Raw genomic sequence first — 21,866 nt, 5'->3', positions numbered from 1 at the left:
AAAAGAAAAGGGATCAGTTTAATCTCTATCACATAAGTTTAGCAATGTAAAACTAAATGGAACTGACAGAACTGAATTGAAGAACTTACAATTACTCAAAACAAGGACACTACATTGCCAGGTTTATGGCCATTAGCAACAAATGCTATTTCTTGAAGCTTTCTGCCATGAGAGAGGATATCCCCCTGTATTTGCTTTTTTATAAGCAAGGATTTTATAAACTGATAAGGAGAAAACAATCCAACCACTAAGAAAATGTCAGGGTCTCGGCCTGACATGGGAAATTCTCCTTGTGTGGGAGGGAATTAGAATTGGGGTTTGAGAGGGAGAGAGAGAACGAGAGAGAGAGAATTGAGAGGGAGAGAAGGAGTAGAGAGAAATTGAGAGAGGAATACACTGTAAATTCATCAAAGTATTCGTCCATGCCTCTTTATTAAGGGGGAAGCCCTTATATAGGCCCATCCTCAACTGATTTACAGTTACAACCATCTCACCCGCCTAATGCCCTTGGCTCTCTTACTGTTATCTTGTCACAACCAATCTAACTGTGTTCGCTATTGCTAACAGCTTCCTGTTATGCTTCTAACTACCATACCATAGGGTCCTGACAATACCCCGTGGTTCAAAACTTTCTTGTCCTCAAGAAAGTGAGAAGCCAGCCCATTTTTTTCCTTTTCTTCCACTTCGCCACATTGATTAACCCAGGCTGCTGACTGTTACGAGCATTGCCCGCCCTGCGGTTGGATCTCCTCTTTTCTTCAATAGTTTGTAGAGAGAACAGCTGCGCAGCTTCTTCTGCTGCCATTCTTCCTTAATCGAAACGTCATTCAGCATAAGCATTTCTTCCTTTCCCTCCAACATTAGCAACTCTTTCTTACACTGATGTTGCTTTCTTACACTGATGGCCCAGATCTCCACATTTGTAACACTGGCCAGCCTGTCTCCGCTGCTCGAAGATCCCAGATTGGCCTTTGAATGATGGATTTCCCACTGTCGTAAATGGCACAACCTTGCCCTTCATGTTTTGGCCAAGGTTCCCTGCTTCCCTATCCTCACAACTGAAAGCTATTTGATTGTCGCGAGCTGAAAGCTGTTGCTTCTTCATCAAGGCTTCCACCCACATCTCCTGTAGCCTAGCCCCTTCAGCCACCTCCTTCACGGACTTTGGTCATTGCATCTTGATTGCCAGCCTTAATTCGTCACTCAATCCACTTATGAAACTTAAAACGAAGTAGGCTTCATTTGATCCCGCAGTCAATGTGCGCATCACTGACTTGAGTTCCTCGAATCTTTCTTGATATTGTTGCATTGTTCCGACTTGCTTCAGCTTGTTAAATTCTTCCACAACGTCCCCTAAATTCTGATCTCCAAATCTTGTACAGAAATCCTCCACAATCCACGACCAACTGTTGTCCTCTTGTGAGTCATACCAATCTTGGGACCAAGAGTCAGCAACATCGTTCAAGTACGCCGCAACCAATGTTATCTTCTACTCCTTCGGTGTTTGATAGAGTGAATAACTTTTCACAACTCCAAACCCACCAATGTGGGCTTTGCCCTTCGAACATGGGCACATCCAATTTGGGCATAGGAAAGTGGGAAGGACAAGAGACCGATGGCCCAGTTGTTCACCGTCCCATTCGGCCGTTGCCGATTTCTTCTTCACCCAATATCTCCGCCTCCAAGCCCACTTTCTCCACAACTCTGTTCAACACTCCTATTCCATTCCGATGCACCCGACCATTCCTGATTTCTTGCTCTGCAAATGTTTCCGCACCCAATTCCGCCATTTCTGCGGATCTTGAACCCATTTTCGGCCCAGACAAAACTGGTTCCAAGTGCTCCCTGGGAGGAAACTTGGCCGATAATTTCACCAAATTTTGGCCCATGAACATGAACATAAAGCTCTGGAGTTGATCCTTCATTTCTCAGAATTGGTCGAACATCTAGTCTTGCACCACCCTAATCTGACAGGAAACCTGATCTTGCATGTTTTCCATTGCTTGCTCCAACTTTCGGTCCATGGCTTCTTCGAATTGGTTCGTGGCTTGTTCAAACTGTCATTCCACCGCCTCATCGATGGTCGCCACCCTTTCCTAGACTTCCACCATTACCGCGCTAACTCGCTGAATTTGAAGCTCCATCTGCTTCAATCTTGTGTCGCCCGCCAATTTCCTATCTTTTTCATTTATTGGCATGTTGCATTTTTTTAGGATTTTTGCACAAAAACAATGTTGAGGTCATCATAACAGCATGCACTTGGTGTTTGATAAAATACCCCAGCCAATGTTAACTTGCACATTGCACCTTAAGTTTGGGATTGTGAGGTTCAAGTTTGGGGGAGTTTGGGCATCCATGTGACTCTGTCTACTTCATGTCATTCTTATTCATTGTTGCATTCTCATGTTCAAACTTGTGCATTGTAGGTACATTTTCAAAAGTGATAATGCAATTGAAGAGCCATCCTACACCAGCTGCTTACAAGGGCAACTCCATTGCCAAAAGTTTCAATACCTCAAAACGAGCATGTGTTGATCTATCTACCATCACAACCTTGACACTATAGTCCGGGTACACTCCTTCCTTTTCTTTCTCTTTGTTCCATTGGGACAATGAAACGTTTAAGTTTGGGGGGAGGTTCACTATGGGCAGCTTGCATATGTCGTACGGTCTAGTTGTATGGTTTTATTAAAAAAAAAAAAAATTATCTTGTTTTATTGGGTAGACGTGCCATCAATAATGAAGTTTATTTGGTACCATTTTGATGCAAAGAGTAAAGATAGTGATGCTACTCATTTCGTTTTGAGATTCATTATCCATGTTAGACTAATTTAAGCACATGTGTCAGAAGATTCAATGCATAGGTTGACTACACTGCTAGGTTTCCAATTAGACTTTCGCCCTTAAACCAACTTTATAAGCAACTCAATCATCAAACATTATGAAAAGAAAAGTTTGGGGAAGGTTGAGCTATGATGGCAAATGTTGAGGAATGTGTTGATTCCGTGCATGTTAAAATTTGTGTGGAATGTGTTAGACATACTAAGAGAAGCTAGGCAATGACCATAGGCTAGTGATCTCATCCCTATGTCACTATGTCGTGCACCAAATTAAATTTGAGCCTGCATATATCTTATACCTTTCTTCGTAGCCTGAATGACTTGAGTGATTATGCCCGTAGAGGTATCTTAAAACCTGGTGCCCCGTGGTCATCTAGCTTGGGAGTCATCGGCTGAAAGCTCGTTACAAGGGTCATTCAGAAAACTTAATGGAGTGAAGGTTTCACATAAGATATCAAAAAAAAAAAAACGAGATGGAGCATAAAATGCACTCGTTCAACCAAAAAAAAAAAAAATCTCAATAATGGTGCCGATGTTTGTAACTCTTAGGGATTGAGAAAACTGGTGGGTTTGACTGTCTAGTGGATGTTAGCATGTCGAAGCATTCAAAATAAAAGAGAGTCTTCACAAACCAAGACAACGCCATTTTTAGCTGAGTCCAACCAAACTTGAACAAGAAAGAAAAGAGTGATTGAGAGCACCTAGGGACTGAATGAAAAGACCAAGTTTGTGGGTGGAGTGCATATTACGAGCGAGAAAGTGTACAGGACCATCAAAGGGTCGGGATACCAACAACCTTATGCATGATATTGTACCTGACAGGATTTGCACACACACACGTCAAAACATGGAATAAGTCCAAAACAGTTGTGTAGCATTACTAGAAAACTCTGTGTGAATTATGAATGATACAAAAATCTGAGACTACCTTGAAGGTTATCCAACTTGTAAGTGATTTTGAAATATTAACTATTCTCTACTTGAGGGGTGATATATTTGAGTCGATAATCTTGCTCGGGACGATCAAGAGTCTAAGTTTGGGGGTATTTGATAAGTGTCTTTTATACACTTATTTTGGTCTATAAACTTAGCATTTATACATTCAATGAGCATGATTTCTACTTGATTTGGTTCTATATATGGTTATGTAGATGTGGAGCATGTGTTAAAGCGGACATGGAGCAAAAAGAGTGATTTTGGTGCATTATGGAAGTGAAATAAAGCTTGGAGGCATGGTCGGGTATCAAATTAAAAGAAATCAAAAGAGTATCGAGAGCAAGAAGTTGAAAATGATAAAGCAAGAGGCTAAAGAAGAAGGCTAGCGGTCTTACAGCGGAATGCATACCGCTGTAGGACCGCTATAAGGTTTAGTTTCTGGAGCTCACGGTCCTACAGCGGAATGCATACCGCTGTAGGACCGCTTTAGGAATTGCTTTCTGGAGCTCACGGTCCTACAGCGGAATGCATACCGCTGTAGGACCGCTTTAGGAATTAGTTTCTGAAGTTCACGGGTCTGCAGCAACAAGCATACCGCGGTAGGACCGCGGTAGGGATCAAAGCTTCGGGAAAAGGCCGTTTTAAGCCCATTTCAATCCAAATAAAAGAGAAATAGACTCCTTTAAGGTGCAGGACTTTGATAACCTAAAGAGGACTATATAAAGACTTATTCTTGGAAGATTTGGGAATCTTTTGGGGGAGAGAAGAGAAGTGGGCAGAAGATTGAAGACTTTACTATTAGGTTGTATTTTTCTTATCTTTTTCAATTCTTTGCTATGGATTCCAACTCTTTTCTTTTTCTTTTGATTGAGAGCATGCATAGCTAAGTGTTTATAGCTAGGGTGAATGATGAAACCTCGACTTCTAATGGTTTGATTTAAAGTTATTTGGTTTGCTATTTTCTTACCTATCCGGGTTGATTGTTTGTTATGTTTATAATGTTGTTTTGATACTTGATCACCATTGAAACTTATTTGTGATTTGTATTGCTTTCGAGAGATTCAATACGGATTAGATATGGTAGCAAACAACGTAGGGTCCGATAATAGGTAGAGATACCGTTATGCCCTATGAAATCATTGTGTGATGATCTCCGTGATTGAATGCATGTTTATATGTTCGAAGGTTGACTAGAGATAGTTAATCTCATATATATACATAGAACTAAATGACCATCGAGAGAGGCTTTTGGTTGTAATTGGATTATCGATTTTCAACCTAAGATAAGGAATAGCAACACCCGAGTAATGAATAATTGAATCATAGAGGTCGACGGTGGATTCACAAACCCTAGTGCCTTAGTCTTGTGAGTTTTAAATCAAAGCAATTATTTTGTTTGCATCTTTTATTCATAAATTAGTTTTCATTACAATTGAATTCTTTGTTAATGTGTGTGTTAGGTTAAGGTTAGATCAATTAGAGTAAACGTCAAAAGTTAGTCCTCGTGGGTACGACACTCTATTCATCACTGTATTACTTGTCACGATCCGTCCACTTGCGGGATAGAATTAGCCGGACAAGTTTTTGGCGCCGTTGCCGGGGACTAACTCTTTTGATTATTTCTTTGATTGATATTAGCTTTAACTGTTATATTTTGTTTTCATTATTTTCTGGGCTAAGCTATTTCAATTTGTGTGTGTGTGCAGGGATTGAGATAGTGCATGAGCCGTTCAGAACGTTCGGATATTTGTGAGTTTGATCCTGAGATAGAAAGAACGTTCCATCAAAGGCGTCGTGAACAAAGAGCAAGGAGGGAAGAACAACTGAGTAACATGGGTGACAACGTAAACCAACTTGTTCCAATGGCACAGCCTGTTGAAGTTAATGAAAGAGACATTCTGATGGGAGATTTCATGATGCCCCCTCTAATTGAGAATCAGTCAAGTATAATTTATCCTTCCTACGGGCATGAGAACTTTCAGTTGAGGCCGGATGTGATCAATCTCTTTGCCAACAACATACCATTTTATGGAATGAGCGAGGAAAATCCACACTATCACTTGTCTCGGTTTCTAGAATATTGTGGAAATTTCAAGTATCAAGGAATTAATGAAGAGGCACTCAAGATGCGCCTTTTCCCTCACACTCTGAAGGATAGGGCTCGAGAGTGGTTAGACTCATTACCACCGGGTAGTATTACTACATGGACAGATTTGGTACAGAAGTTCACACTCAAATACTTCCCACCGGCCAAGATTACCAAACTTAAGCATGAGATTTCAACTTTTCAGCAAGCTGAGTCTGAAAATTTTCATGAAGCATGGGAGAGGTTCAAGGAGCTATTGAGGAAGTGTCCTAGTCATGGTTTTCCACTACCAGCTCAAAATCACATTTTCTATGCTGGACTTACTCCTCACAGCCGCTCTGCAGTTGATTCTACAATAGGAGGATCAATCCGAAACAAATCAGCCGGGGAGCTTCATGACCTTTTCGAGACAATGAGTGAGCAATTGGTGATGTGGCCAGATAGAAACTCACATAAAAGAGTAGCAGGAGTGCATGAGGTGGATCTTAACACATTGATGTTAGCCAAGATTGATGCACTATCAAAGCAGATGGAAGCCTTAAAGTATACTTCGAATGTTAATATGGTGCAAGGATCACTTCCCATATGTGCAACTTGTGGAGCAACTCATCTATTGCCTGAATGTCCGCTGCTCATAAATCCACCATTCACGGAGCAAGCTGCTTATGCACAGAATTTTCAACATCAGCAAAATTTTCAAAGGCAGCAGAGTAACCCATTATCACAAACATACAATCTGGGTTGGAAGAATCATCCTCATTTTTCTTATGGTAATACTCAGAACATCCAAAATCCACCAAAACAAGGGCGGCCACAAGAGGAAAAAGAAGGATGGGAGGAAGCACTTTTAAAGCTTCAAGAACGAAGTGACCAGACGGACGCAGCCATTAAGAATATTGAAAATCAGATTGGGCAACTAGCAAAAATATTAACGGAAAGGCAACCGGGCACATGGCCGAGCAATACAGAAGTTAACCCAAAGGAGCAAGTAAATGCAATCATAACAAGGAGTGGGGTGCAACTACCAGAAATTCATGTTAAAAGGCCAGGTGTGGTAAAAGAAAATGGTATTGTTCAGGAGACAACGGATCAACTTGAAATGCCTGAAGTAGTAGCTGAACAAGAGAAGGTAATTCCACCACCGGTTAAGCCATATGTTCCTCCAATTCCATTCCCTCAGAGGTTGCGCAAACACAAACTGGATAAGCAATTTGAGAAGTTCCTAGAGGTATTCAAGAAGCTTCACATAAACATCCCATTTGTTGATGCCTTAGCTCAAATGCCTAGCTATGCGAAATTTATGAAGGAAATTTTATCAAATAAGAGGAAGTTGGAGGAGCATGAAACTGTTATGCTAACGGACGAGAGCAGCGCTATATTGAAAAAAAAACTACCACCAAAGCTTAAAGATCCAGGGAGTTTTACTATTCCTTGTACTATTGGTAGTTTATTATTTGAACGAGCTCTATGTGATTTGGGTGCTAGTATAAATCTAATGCCTTACTCTATTTTCAGGAAGCTTGGATTAAAAGAACCAACACCCACTACTGTTTCTCTTCAATTGGCTGATAGAAGTATCAAATATCCGAGGGGAGTAGTGGAGAACGTTTTGGTAAAAGTGGAGAAATTTATTTTTCCTGTTGACTTCTTTGTTCTGGATATCGAAGAAGATTATGATATGCCCTTAATTTTAGGGAGACCTTTTCTTGCCACAGGAAGAGCTTTGATTGATGTCCAGCAAGGAACACTTAGCCTTAGAATTTATGATCAGACGGTTATGTTTAATGTATTTAAGACTATGAAACATTCTAATGGCAATGAACAAGAAGTCTTAATGAGAGATGGCATTGTTGATTTAGTAGAGAGACCTGATGACCTTAAAGAAAATTGCATTGCTAACTCTTTTGATGAGCAGGAACAAAGTTTGGATGCCAAGAACAAGGTTGTGGTCGTGGGCTCTTTGGGAGAGAAGCAAAAAGGTTGTCCATCAAAAAGAGACAAACTGTGTTCTTTGGATGTTTCTTCTTCTTCCTCAAAAGCCAAGCCACCAAATCATGAAAAGGAAAAGTTGGTAAGGGTGTTGAGGGAGCAAAAGAAGGGGATTGGATTAAAGGTTACTAACATTCAAGGAATAAGTTCATTAAATGGCACCCACAAAATATTGATGGAAAAAGGATTCAAGCCTCCTTGAAGATGGAGGCTTAGTCAAGCTAATGACTTTAAACAAGCGCTTATTGGGAGGCAACCCAATTTCCTATCTTTTTCATTTATTGGCATGTTGCATTTTTTTAGGATTTTTGCACAAAAACAATGTTGAGGTCATCATAACAGCATGCACTTGGTGTTTGATAAAATACCCCAGCCAATGTTAACTTGCACATTGCACCTTAAGTTTGGGATTGTGAGGTTCAAGTTTGGGGGAGTTTGGGCATCCATGTGACTCTGTCTACTTCATGTCATTCTTATTCATTGTTGCATTCTCATGTTCAAACTTGTGCATTGTAGGTACATTTTCAAAAGTGATAATGCAATTGAAGAGCCATCCTACACCAGCTGCTTACAAGGGCAACTCCATTGCCAAAAGTTTCAATACCTCAAAACGAGCATGTGTTGATCTATCTACCATCACAACCTTGACACTATAGTCCGGGTACACTCCTTCCTTTTCTTTCTCTTTGTTCCATTGGGACAATGAAACGTTTAAGTTTGGGGGGAGGTTCACTATGGGCAGCTTGCATATGTCGTACGGTCTAGTTGTATGGTTTTATTAAAAAAAAAAAAAATTATCTTGTTTTATTGGGTAGACGTGCCATCAATAATGAAGTTTATTTGGTACCATTTTGATGCAAAGAGTAAAGATAGTGATGCTACTCATTTCGTTTTGAGATTCATTATCCATGTTAGACTAATTTAAGCACATGTGTCAGAAGATTCAATGCATAGGTTGACTACACTGCTAGGTTTCCAATTAGACTTTCGCCCTTAAACCAACTTTATAAGCAACTCAATCATCAAACATTATGAAAAGAAAAGTTTGGGGAAGGTTGAGCTATGATGGCAAATGTTGAGGAATGTGTTGATTCCGTGCATGTTAAAATTTGTGTGGAATGTGTTAGACATACTAAGAGAAGCTAGGCAATGACCATAGGCTAGTGATCTCATCCCTATGTCACTATGTCGTGCACCAAATTAAATTTGAGCCTGCATATATCTTATACCTTTCTTCGTAGCCTGAATGACTTGAGTGATTATGCCCGTAGAGGTATCTTAAAACCTGGTGCCCCGTGGTCATCTAGCTTGGGAGTCATCGGCTGAAAGCTCGTTACAAGGGTCATTCAGAAAACTTAATGGAGTGAAGGTTTCACATAAGATATCAAAAAAAAAAAAACGAGATGGAGCATAAAATGCACTCGTTCAACCAAAAAAAAAAAAAATCTCAATAATGGTGCCGATGTTTGTAACTCTTAGGGATTGAGAAAACTGGTGGGTTTGACTGTCTAGTGGATGTTAGCATGTCGAAGCATTCAAAATAAAAGAGAGTCTTCACAAACCAAGACAACGCCATTTTTAGCTGAGTCCAACCAAACTTGAACAAGAAAGAAAAGAGTGATTGAGAGCACCTAGGGACTGAATGAAAAGACCAAGTTTGTGGGTGGAGTGCATATTACGAGCGAGAAAGTGTACAGGACCATCAAAGGGTCGGGATACCAACAACCTTATGCATGATATTGTACCTGACAGGATTTGCACACACACACGTCAAAACATGGAATAAGTCCAAAACAGTTGTGTAGCATTACTAGAAAACTCTGTGTGAATTATGAATGATACAAAAATCTGAGACTACCTTGAAGGTTATCCAACTTGTAAGTGATTTTGAAATATTAACTATTCTCTACTTGAGGGGTGATATATTTGAGTCGATAATCTTGCTCGGGACGATCAAGAGTCTAAGTTTGGGGGTATTTGATAAGTGTCTTTTATACACTTATTTTGGTCTATAAACTTAGCATTTATACATTCAATGAGCATGATTTCTACTTGATTTGGTTCTATATATGGTTATGTAGATGTGGAGCATGTGTTAAAGCGGACATGGAGCAAAAAGAGTGATTTTGGTGCATTATGGAAGTGAAATAAAGCTTGGAGGCATGGTCGGGTATCAAATTAAAAGAAATCAAAAGAGTATCGAGAGCAAGAAGTTGAAAATGATAAAGCAAGAGGCTAAAGAAGAAGGCTAGCGGTCTTACAGCGGAATGCATACCGCTGTAGGACCGCTATAAGGTTTAGTTTCTGGAGCTCACGGTCCTACAGCGGAATGCATACCGCTGTAGGACCGCTTTAGGAATTGCTTTCTGGAGCTCACGGTCCTACAGCGGAATGCATACCGCTGTAGGACCGCTTTAGGAATTAGTTTCTGAAGTTCACGGGTCTGCAGCAACAAGCATACCGCGGTAGGACCGCGGTAGGGATCAAAGCTTCGGGAAAAGGCCGTTTTAAGCCCATTTCAATCCAAATAAAAGAGAAATAGACTCCTTTAAGGTGCAGGACTTTGATAACCTAAAGAGGACTATATAAAGACTTATTCTTGGAAGATTTGGGAATCTTTTGGGGGAGAGAAGAGAAGTGGGCAGAAGATTGAAGACTTTACTATTAGGTTGTATTTTTCTTATCTTTTTCAATTCTTTGCTATGGATTCCAACTCTTTTCTTTTTCTTTTGATTGAGAGCATGCATAGCTAAGTGTTTATAGCTAGGGTGAATGATGAAACCTCGACTTCTAATAGTTTGATTTAAAGTTATTTGGTTTGCTATTTTCTTACCTATCCGGGTTGATTGTTTGTTATGTTTATAATGTTGTTTTGATACTTGATCACCATTGAAACTTATTTGTGATTTGTATTGCTTTCGAGAGATTCAATACGGATTAGATATGGTAGCAAACAACGTAGGGTCCGATAATAGGTAGAGATACCGTTATGCCCTATGAAATCATTGTGTGATGATCTCCGTGATTGAATGCATGTTTATATGTTCGAAGGTTGACTAGAGATAGTTAATCTCATATATATACATAGAACTAAATGACCATCGAGAGAGGCTTTTGGTTGTAATTGGATTATCGATTTTCAACCTAAGATAAGGAATAGCAACACCCGAGTAATGAATAATTGAATCATAGAGGTCGACGGTGGATTCACAAACCCTAGTGCCTTAGTCTTGTGAGTTTTAAATCAAAGCAATTATTTTGTTTGCATCTTTTATTCATAAATTAGTTTTCATTACAATTGAATTCTTTGTTAATGTGTGTGTTAGGTTAAGGTTAGATCAATTAGAGTAAACGTCAAAAGTTAGTCCTCGTGGGTACGACACTCTATTCATCACTGTATTACTTGTCACGATCCGTCCACTTGCGGGATAGAATTAGCCGGACAAGTTTTTGGCGCCGTTGCCGGGGACTAACTCTTTTGATTATTTCTTTGATTGATATTAGCTTTAACTGTTATATTTTGTTTTCATTATTTTCTGGGCTAAGCTATTTCAATTTGTGTGTGTGTGCAGGGATTGAGATAGTGCATGAGCCGTTCAGAACGTTCGGATATTTGTGAGTTTGATCCTGAGATAGAAAGAACGTTCCATCAAAGGCGTCGTGAACAAAGAGCAAGGAGGGAAGAACAACTGAGTAACATGGGTGACAACGTAAACCAACTTGTTCCAATGGCACAGCCTGTTGAAGTTAATGAAAGAGACATTCTGATGGGAGATTTCATGATGCCCCCTCTAATTGAGAATCAGTCAAGTATAATTTATCCTTCCTACGGGCATGAGAACTTTCAGTTGAGGCCGGATGTGATCAATCTCTTTGCCAACAACATACCATTTTATGGAATGAGCGAGGAAAATCCACACTATCACTTGTCTCGGTTTCTAGAATATTGTGGAAATTTCAAGTATCAAGGAATTAATGAAGAGGCACTCAAGATGCGCCTTTTCCCTCACACTCTGAAGGATAGGGCTCGAGAGTGGTTAGACTCATTACCACCGGGTAGTATTACTACATGGACAGATTTGGTACAGAAGTTCACACTCAAATACTTCCCACCGGCCAAGATTACCAAACTTAAGCATGAGATTTCAACTTTTCAGCAAGCTGAGTCTGAAAATTTTCATGAAGCATGGGAGAGGTTCAAGGAGCTATTGAGGAAGTGTCCTAGTCATGGTTTTCCACTACCAGCTCAAAATCACATTTTCTATGCTGGACTTACTCCTCACAGCCGCTCTGCAGTTGATTCTACAATAGGAGGATCAATCCGAAACAAATCAGCCGGGGAGCTTCATGACCTTTTCGAGACAATGAGTGAGCAATTGGTGATGTGGCCAGATAGAAACTCACATAAAAGAGTAGCAGGAGTGCATGAGGTGGATCTTAACACATTGATGTTAGCCAAGATTGATGCACTATCAAAGCAGATGGAAGCCTTAAAGTATACTTCGAATGTTAATATGGTGCAAGGATCACTTCCCATATGTGCAACTTGTGGAGCAACTCATCTATTGCCTGAATGTCCGCTGCTCATAAATCCACCATTCACGGAGCAAGCTGCTTATGCACAGAATTTTCAACATCAGCAAAATTTTCAAAGGCAGCAGAGTAACCCATTATCACAAACATACAATCTGGGTTGGAAGAATCATCCTCATTTTTCTTATGGTAATACTCAGAACATCCAAAATCCACCAAAACAAGGGCGGCCACAAGAGGAAAAAGAAGGATGGGAGGAAGCACTTTTAAAGCTTCAAGAACGAAGTGACCAGACGGACGCAGCCATTAAGAATATTGAAAATCAGATTGGGCAACTAGCAAAAATATTAACGGAAAGGCAACCGGGCACATGGCCGAGCAATACAGAAGTTAACCCAAAGGAGCAAGTAAATGCAATCATAACAAGGAGTGGGGTGCAACTACCAGAAATTCATGTTAAAAGGCCAGGTGTGGTAAAAGAAAATGGTATTGTTCAGGAGACAACGGATCAACTTGAAATGCCTGAAGTAGTAGCTGAACAAGAGAAGGTAATTCCACCACCGGTTAAGCCATATGTTCCTCCAATTCCATTCCCTCAGAGGTTGCGCAAACACAAACTGGATAAGCAATTTGAGAAGTTCCTAGAGGTATTCAAGAAGCTTCACATAAACATCCCATTTGTTGATGCCTTAGCTCAAATGCCTAGCTATGCGAAATTTATGAAGGAAATTTTATCAAATAAGAGGAAGTTGGAGGAGCATGAAACTGTTATGCTAACGGACGAGAGCAGCGCTATATTGAAAAAAAAACTACCACCAAAGCTTAAAGATCCAGGGAGTTTTACTATTCCTTGTACTATTGGTAGTTTATTATTTGAACGAGCTCTATGTGATTTGGGTGCTAGTATAAATCTAATGCCTTACTCTATTTTCAGGAAGCTTGGATTAAAAGAACCAACACCCACTACTGTTTCTCTTCAATTGGCTGATAGAAGTATCAAATATCCGAGGGGAGTAGTGGAGAACGTTTTGGTAAAAGTGGATAAATTTATTTTTCCTGTTGACTTCTTTGTTCTGGATATCGAAGAAGATTATGATATGCCCTTAATTTTAGGGAGACCTTTTCTTGCCACAGGAAGAGCTTTGATTGATGTCCAGCAAGGAACACTTAGCCTTAGAATTTATGATCAGACGGTTATGTTTAATGTATTTAAGACTATGAAACATTCTAATGGCAATGAACAAGAAGTCTTAATGAGAGATGGCATTGTTGATTTAGTAGAGAGACCTGATGACCTTAAAGAAAATTGCATTGCTAACTCTTTTGATGAGCAGGAACAAAGTTTGGATGCCAAGAACAAGGTTGTGGTCGTGGGCTCTTTGGGAGAGAAGCAAAAAGGTTGTCCATCAAAAAGAGACAAACTGTGTTCTTTGGATGTTTCTTCTTCTTCCTCAAAAGCCAAGCCACCAAATCATGAAAAGGAAAAGTTGGTAAGGGTGTTGAGGGAGCAAAAGAAGGGGATTGGATTAAAGGTTACTAACATTCAAGGAATAAGTTCATTAAATGGCACCCACAAAATATTGATGGAAAAAGGATTCAAGCCTCCTTGAAGATGGAGGCTTAGTCAAGCTAATGACTTTAAACAAGCGCTTATTGGGAGGCAACCCAATTTCCTATCTTTTTCATTTATTGGCATGTTGCATTTTTTTAGGATTTTTGCACAAAAACAATGTTGAGGTCATCATAACAGCATGCACTTGGTGTTTGATAAAATACCCCAGCCAATGTTAACTTGCACATTGCACCTTAAGTTTGGGATTGTGAGGTTCAAGTTTGGGGGAGTTTGGGCATCCATGTGACTCTGTCTACTTCATGTCATTCTTATTCATTGTTGCATTCTCATGTTCAAACTTGTGCATTGTAGGTACATTTTCAAAAGTGATAATGCAATTGAAGAGCCATCCTACACCAGCTGCTTACAAGGGCAACTCCATTGCCAAAAGTTTCAATACCTCAAAACGAGCATGTGTTGATCTATCTACCATCACAACCTTGACACTATAGTCCGGGTACACTCCTTCCTTTTCTTTCTCTTTGTTCCATTGGGACAATGAAACGTTTAAGTTTGGGGGGAGGTTCACTATGGGCAGCTTGCATATGTCGTACGGTCTAGTTGTATGGTTTTATTAAAAAAAAAAAAAATTATCTTGTTTTATTGGGTAGACGTGCCATCAATAATGAAGTTTATTTGGTACCATTTTGATGCAAAGAGTAAAGATAGTGATGCTACTCATTTCGTTTTAAGATTCATTATCCATGTTAGACTAATTTAAGCACATGTGTCAGAAGATTCAATGCATAGGTTGACTACACTGCTAGGTTTCCAATTAGACTTTCGCCCTTAAACCAACTTTATAAGCAACTCAATCATCAAACATTATGAAAAGAAAAGTTTGGGGAAGGTTGAGCTATGATGGCAAATGTTGAGGAATGTGTTGATTCCGTGCATGTTAAAATTTGTGTGGAATGTGTTAGACATACTAAGAGAAGCTAGGCAATGACCATAGGCTAGTGATCTCATCCCTATGTCACTATGTCGTGCACCAAATTAAATTTGAGCCTGCATATATCTTATACCTTTCTTCGTAGCCTGAATGACTTGAGTGATTATGCCCGTAGAGGTATCTTAAAACCTGGTGCCCCGTGGTCATCTAGCTTGGGAGTCATCGGCTGAAAGCTCGTTACAAGGGTCATTCAGAAAACTTAATGGAGTGAAGGTTTCACATAAGATATCAAAAAAAAAAAAACGAGATGGAGCATAAAATGCACTCGTTCAACCAAAAAAAAAAAAAATCTCAATAATGGTGCCGATGTTTGTAACTCTTAGGGATTGAGAAAACTGGTGGGTTTGACTGTCTAGTGGATGTTAGCATGTCGAAGCATTCAAAATAAAAGAGAGTCTTCACAAACCAAGACAACGCCATTTTTAGCTGAGTCCAACCAAACTTGAACAAGAAAGAAAAGAGTGATTGAGAGCACCTAGGGACTGAATGAAAAGACCAAGTTTGTGGGTGGAGTGCATATTACGAGCGAGAAAGTGTACAGGACCATCAAAGGGTCGGGATACCAACAACCTTATGCATGATATTGTACCTGACAGGATTTGCACACACACACGTCAAAACATGGAATAAGTCCAAAACAGTTGTGTAGCATTACTAGAAAACTCTGTGTGAATTATGAATGATACAAAAATCTGAGACTACCTTGAAGGTTATCCAACTTGTAAGTGATTTTGAAATATTAACTATTCTCTACTTGAGGGGTGATATATTTGAGTCGATAATCTTGCTCGGGACGATCAAGAGTCTAAGTTTGGGGGTATTTGATAAGTGTCTTTTATACACTTATTTTGGTCTATAAACTTAGCATTTATACATTCAATGAGCATGATTTCTACTTGATTTGGTTCTATATATGGTTATGTAGATGTGGAGCATGTGTTAAAGCGGACATGGAGCAAAAAGAGTGATTTTGGTGCATTATGGAAGTGAAATAAAGCTTGGAGGCATGGTCGGGTATCAAATTAAAAGAAATCAAAAGAGTATCGAGAGCAAGAAGTTGAAAATGATAAAGCAAGAGGCTAAAGAAGAAGGCTAGCGGTCTTACAGCGGAATGCATACCGCTGTAGGACCGCTATAAGGTTTAGTTTCTGGAGCTCACGGTCCTACAGCGGAATGCATACCGCTGTAGGACCGCTTTAGGAATTGCTTTCTGGAGCTCACGGTCCTACAGCGGAATGCATACCGCTGTAGGACCGCTTTAGGAATTAGTTTCTGAAGTTCACGGGTCTGCAGCAACAAGCATACCGCGGTAGGACCGCGGTAGGGATCAAAGCTTCGGGAAAAGGCCGTTTTAAGCCCATTTCAATCCAAATAAAAGAGAAATAGACTCCTTTAAGGTGCAGGACTTTGATAACCTAAAGAGGACTATATAAAGACTTATTCTTGGAAGATTTGGGAATCTTTTGGGGGAGAGAAGAGAAGTGGGCAGAAGATTGAAGACTTTACTATTAGGTTGTATTTTTCTTATCTTTTTCAATTCTTTGCTATGGATTCCAACTCTTTTCTTTTTCTTTTGATTGAGAGCATGCATAGCTAAGTGTTTATAGCTAGGGTGAATGATGAAACCTCGACTTCTAATGGTTTGATTTAAAGTTATTTGGTTTGCTATTTTCTTACCTATCCGGGTTGATTGTTTGTTATGTTTATAATGTTGTTTTGATACTTGATCACCATTGAAACTTATTTGTGATTTGTATTGCTTTCGAGAGATTCAATACGGATTAGATATGGTAGCAAACAACGTAGGGTCCGATAATAGGTAGAGATACCGTTATGCCCTATGAAATCATTGTGTGATGATCTCCGTGATTGAATGCATGTTTATATGTTCGAAGGTTGACTAGAGATAGTTAATCTCATATATATACATAGAACTAAATGACCATCGAGAGAGGCTTTTGGTTGTAATTGGATTATTGATTTTCAACCTAAGATAAGGAATAGCAACACCCGAGTAATGAATAATTGAATCATAGAGGTCGACGGTGGATTCACAAACCCTAGTGCCTTAGTCTTGTGAGTTTTAAATCAAAGCAATTATTTTGTTTGCATCTTTTATTCATAAATTAGTTTTCATTACAATTGAATTCTTTGTTAATGTGTGTGTTAGGTTAAGGTTAGATCAATTAGAGTAAACGTCAAAAGTTAGTCCTCGTGGGTACGACACTCTATTCATCACTGTATTACTTGTCACGATCCGTCCACTTGCGGGATAGAATTAGCCGGACAGGGGTCACATGCTATGAATGCTTGCGCACGGGCTTGTTACAATGACTAGGGTTCTGCACGAGCATTGCATTGCATGCATATTACTATGTGGGCAAAGCATGGCTTGATGTCTGGTTTTATGGGGGCCTTATATCACGTTTATCCTTACTCTCTATTGCATTTTCTATGTGTTGCATTGCATGGTTCTGGAGCACATGGCGAATTTATCCATAGGATGTACATCCACAAGTTCGAGTGACAGGAGGACCGTCCCGAGGGAGCTTTGGCTCGGTTATTGTTATGGGAACTTTGGTTCGGTATGTTGGTATGAGGATTGTAGCACATGGTGCGGATTTTGGAGCAGCGGCTCATGTTGATTCGTTTGCCAGTTCATGGTAGTAGGCAGGTTTGGATTTAGGGACTTGGGTGTCGGTGTATCATATGTGGGCCCCAAGGACCATAATGTGTATGTTTATTTATACATTTACTACATGGTTGGATGTTCATGGTATGGTTGTGTATGTGAATGTGCACATGTCGTGCAGGTGGTTTGGATTATTCCCTCAGCTCTATTACTCTTTTGTTCTTTATGCTTACTAAGTCTTGTGGCTCACCCTTGTTTTACATCATTCTAGGCAAAGGGAAGACTAAGATTGAGGGCGAGGGTGGCAGTATCTGAGTTGTCAAGTAGCAGGGTGTACAGGGCAGTCCCAGCCATTGAGTCCTGAGGGGTCTTGCTGCTTTTGGCGTGTTTGGAGGGTGTTTGTTACCCCTCGGTGCTGTGTTTATATATGTCTTTGTGTTATGGTTAAGGTTGTGTCATGATATTGACACCTCCACGTCTCTTGGCTATGTTTATATCATGTTTTTGTTGTGCTAGGTTGTTGTCCTAGGAATGTGCATTGTAGAGTTATAGTCCTCTATTATTCCCCCGTGGGACTTCCTTCCAGTTTCCTGTGCTGACAGGATATTCAGTTGGGGGCTCTCACAGAAATTGAGAGAGGAATAGATTGTAAATTCATCAAAGTATTCATCTGTGCCTCTTTCTTAAGGGGGAAGCCCTTATATAGGCCCATCCTCAACTGATTTAGAGTTACAACCATCTCACCCACCTAACGCCCTTGGCTCTCCTACTGTTATCTCGTCGCAACCAATCTAACTGTATTCACTATTGCTAACAGCTTCTTGTTATGCTTCTAACTACCGTAACTTCTAACTACCATACTGTAGGGTCCTGACAGAACTAGACAGGAATCAAGCTACAAAAGACTACAAAAATTCAAAGCCTCAAAACATCAGAAAGGACAGCCAAAGCAATATGTATAGATAAAACAACTACAGCCAACCATAAAAATATAGCTCTTCATTAACCCTATAAAATAGCTTTCTTCAATATCATATATTCTCAAACTTACAAGGACAAGAAAGATAATAATTTCACGCAAGCCATGACACCAATTTGACATGGAAATTTCACTTCACTAAGTTGATCAAAATACACAATACCCTAATTTACAGTTTTTGATAAATAAAGTTAGGCACTTCACAGTTTCAAGTACCTGAATTCAAGAGTCCTGGGTACAAACTAAATCAAACACTATTGGGACGAACAAGAAGCTTGAATGAAATTGCAACATTAAGCAAAATTCCCAAAGGGCTACCTAAATCAACTACCATCTTCTTGATCATAATCCTAGCTTTATCATCTCCCCTTCCACATAATGTTGTCCAAGTCTGACCATGGAGGCACTCATGACACCACAAAAGCCTGTCACTATCCTCTCAGCTAACCTCGGCATGCTCTTTCTTCCTTTTGTGTACAAGAAGTCATCAGGCTTTTGAGTTGTTGATCGATTTAAAGAATTCTTAAGAGCCTAAAAAAGGGAGAGAATTTCGAAGTACCAGTGCTTTTAGAACTAGTAGTAGGAAGACTTGGTGCAATAACACTTGTCAGGCACTGGCATGGCCTATCCAGAATGGAAATCCAACATTTCACCCCAAGTGCAGGGCCAGAGTTGATAAATGCCCTGTACATGTTATGAACGCCTCTATCATCCACATCAGCATGCTCCACCCATTTAACCTGCAACAGAATTCGAATTGCTAGCTAATTAGTGCAATTTATTTTCTGTGGACTTGCTTTAATGACAATGCACTCGAATTCTAGTTAAACCATTGAATACCCATTAGGCATCTCTTGAATCAAGCATCCAAACGGCCTCCTTATGCACCTCACCAATGGGGGAGGGCACAAACTATCCAAAGAAACATCCACAACTGCCCAACTCCCATCTTTATGGCACCTACAATACCTACGAAAGTAGGCCTCCCAAGTCGGAATAAGGTGTGAGGGCACTTGGAATTCAACATTCAGCTGTAAAATCAATGTTGATGAGCATTCATTGATCAAAATAAAATCAAACATAAACAATACTATTTCAAGTGATTTTGTATTACTTCATTTTTATCACATGACTAAAGATCACATGAAATACTTTTCATAGAGTTGTATTACCAAGCATGCAATTAAAGAAAATTGAAACATCTTAATAATGAAAAACAAAATATAAATTCTTACTTCACCCCCCCCCCCCCCCCCACACACACACACACATATTATACATACACATTACCACTTATAAGGCTCTATCATGGTTTTCTGCAACTCCTGGTGTTAGGACGTCATGAATGACAACTCTTGCCATGATTCTAACAAAAACTGCAGCCTATAGATGCTACCGTAGGGCAAGGTTAGAGTTAGGCCAAGTAGCTATTTATAGAGACTATCCAGTTACAAACTTATGTAAATATATGAATGATACTGAGTTCATGAGAACTTCAACAAGTTTCAAAGGGTTGATCATAATAACAACACTTTCATGGGAGGATTAACATTTGAATCCAATAAACAATGTTTGATTGCTTGCGAAAACATTATGTGGTACTCTTCTTCCTTTATGACATACGTGTTGTTACCAATACTCTAACAATCCACAATGGGGTGCCAATACAAGCCATGTTGTTACCAATACTCTTCCATTGCTGAAACTGCGGTCCTAAGTATAAATTGCATTCTTGCCTTTTCCATAGGTCCAGTATTTGACAAAATTGACTGTGCTACCATGATAACTGTCCATCACCTTGTTGCGCCATGAATCTACAAAAGTAAAGTGAAGCATTACTTGAGGCTAAACCAACAGCTAGAACAAATAATACAAATTACAGTTTTTGTTTGTGATGGGAAAAAAAAAAAAATCAAGCAGGTTATAGTCAATACATACCTCCTTTGTCATTCTAACTCTTTCCTCTTAACATTTTGCCTAACTTTTTTTTTTTTTTTTTTTAATGTATTCGCTAAACCTGTTGGCCCCATATAGCTGCAGCAACAGAAATTCCTTTAACCTCATAAGTTGGGGAAAGTAACTCCTCAATTAGAAAATGGGGCTGGGACATCATATGTTCATCGTTATATTTAGGACAAGGAAGGATATATGGGTTGAAGAAAAGATGCCAAAATAAAGAAAAGTGACTGATTCAGCCTCTTGGATGCAACCTCAGGACAACCCCCATTAGTTCTCTGCAATGGAAGCTCAAAGAAGATCTGTTCTGAAAAGTCAAGGAGACTTCTCAAAGAAGCCAGAACACGGGCAAATCAAACAGATCCTTAGTAAAATGGGGCAAAACAAACAGATCCAACAAAAGGGGCGAGGGGAGATCCAAGGCAGTGGCAACAAGTCAACAAACTATGAGGAATGGCAAGAATGGAGGCCAAAGGACAAATTGGATAAGAAGAGCTCAAGAGCCAAAGACGACCTACATAACTATGGTGACACCAACCGGAGCTCGGTGACAATGCCAAGAAAAATCCCTAAACCCTTGAGAAAAAGGCTCTTGCCCCCTCGGCTTAGTCTCTTTTCAACAACAAATATATGTACACATAATTAATATCACCCTTAAGATAGAAAAGTTTTTCCAATTCCCCCTCCCCCCCCCCCCAAAAAAAAAAAGATTGCAAAAGACCTTGGAGAAGCTCTTGAACAACGCTACAGTGGAGAAGACAGCTAGATTTGTTCAAACACTCTGGCTGGCTATTGCTATTGCACATGATGGTGGGGAAGAGCTTTAGATTCTACTATAGAATAAGAAATGGACAAGAAGAGTGGGTGGAGAGTAGACGTATGAAGGTAAATGAAAAAGAATTAGAAAGTTGGAAATGAAAATAATGGGTAGAATCCAAAAAAGAAAACAGCAAGAAGAAAAGGATTTGACAATTGAAAGAAATGGAAAACTGGCATGGAGCACTTAAATCAAGATGATTACCATTTACTATAATGGGAAGACACTTAATTGCTTCTTGATAGGAAGGAGCAAATAGGTTATGGTATGCAAAGGTGAAAACAACAACCTTTTACCAATACAATTTTGCATTTTATTATATTTCAAAAGCTTGTAGATGTAATATCTCAAAAACTGTCAGCTTTCCAATATTTTGGCCAATAGTCAAGTTTGGCATTGTGTCAATAATAGAAAGTAATTACAGCATTTAAATATATATTAAAAAGTAAGATGTACATAATTCATATGATAAAGTTGAGTATATGATTAATTATCTTTACCCAATTGTTTAAACATTACTTTCTAAGAGCTGTT

The 21,866-nt window shown here is 39.5% G+C and overlaps 3 protein-coding genes and 2 non-coding genes across 12 annotated transcripts in view; 2 read left to right on the top strand and 3 right to left on the bottom strand.

Moving 5' to 3' along the window:
* LOC127792646 (homeobox-leucine zipper protein ROC2-like) overlaps nt 1-19,590 on the bottom strand; it is a 54,254-nt gene extending 34,664 nt beyond the window's left edge. For 3 of the 8 annotated variants that reach the window (XM_052323239.1, XM_052323245.1, XM_052323244.1), the window contains exons 1-2: nt 19,400-19,590; nt 19,119-19,323 (exon numbers count right to left, since the gene is read on the bottom strand). The gene's annotated coding sequence lies outside the window, so the exon portion shown is untranslated. Of the gene's footprint in view, nt 1-89; nt 6,778-18,877; nt 19,027-19,118; nt 19,324-19,399 lie in introns of those variants that run through there. The other 5 variants (XM_052323238.1, XM_052323243.1, XM_052323241.1 and 2 more) reach the window with 3 other exon arrangements.
* LOC127791683 (uncharacterized) lies at nt 5,498-8,507 on the top strand. The gene is made up of 2 exons (XM_052321663.1): nt 5,498-7,304; nt 8,368-8,507. The coding sequence occupies exons 1-2, from the start codon at nt 5,498-5,500 to the stop codon at nt 8,505-8,507; spliced, it is 1,947 nt and encodes a 648-aa protein (XP_052177623.1).
* Nucleotides 6,038-6,144, bottom strand: LOC127792706 (small nucleolar RNA R71). The gene has a single exon (XR_008021178.1). It is a non-coding gene; the product is annotated as a small nucleolar RNA R71 (small nucleolar RNA).
* Nucleotides 11,439-14,448, top strand: LOC127791682 (uncharacterized). The gene is made up of 2 exons (XM_052321662.1): nt 11,439-13,245; nt 14,309-14,448. The coding sequence occupies exons 1-2, from the start codon at nt 11,439-11,441 to the stop codon at nt 14,446-14,448; spliced, it is 1,947 nt and encodes a 648-aa protein (XP_052177622.1).
* LOC127792704 (small nucleolar RNA R71) lies at nt 11,979-12,085 on the bottom strand. The gene has a single exon (XR_008021177.1). It is a non-coding gene; the product is annotated as a small nucleolar RNA R71 (small nucleolar RNA).
* Nucleotides 19,591-21,866: the final 2,276 nt, after the last annotated feature.

Source organism: Diospyros lotus, chromosome 15, assembly GCF_014633365.1.
Source record: "Diospyros lotus cultivar Yz01 chromosome 15, ASM1463336v1, whole genome shotgun sequence".
Taxonomy (NCBI): domain Eukaryota; kingdom Viridiplantae; phylum Streptophyta; class Magnoliopsida; order Ericales; family Ebenaceae; genus Diospyros; species Diospyros lotus.
The sequence above is the reverse complement of the archived record's forward strand: the minus strand, read 5'-3'. Positions and strand labels throughout refer to the sequence as shown.

Coding starts and splice junctions, on each gene's coding strand:
- LOC127791683 (XM_052321663.1), top strand. CDS start 5,498: ATGAGCCGTTCAGAACGTTCGGATATTTGTGAGTTTGATCCTGAGATA. Junction 7,305..8,367: donor TACTATTCCTTGTACTATTG/GTAGTTTATTAT, acceptor TGTGCATTGTAG/GTACATTTTCAAAAGTGATA.
- LOC127791682 (XM_052321662.1), top strand. CDS start 11,439: ATGAGCCGTTCAGAACGTTCGGATATTTGTGAGTTTGATCCTGAGATA. Junction 13,246..14,308: donor TACTATTCCTTGTACTATTG/GTAGTTTATTAT, acceptor TGTGCATTGTAG/GTACATTTTCAAAAGTGATA.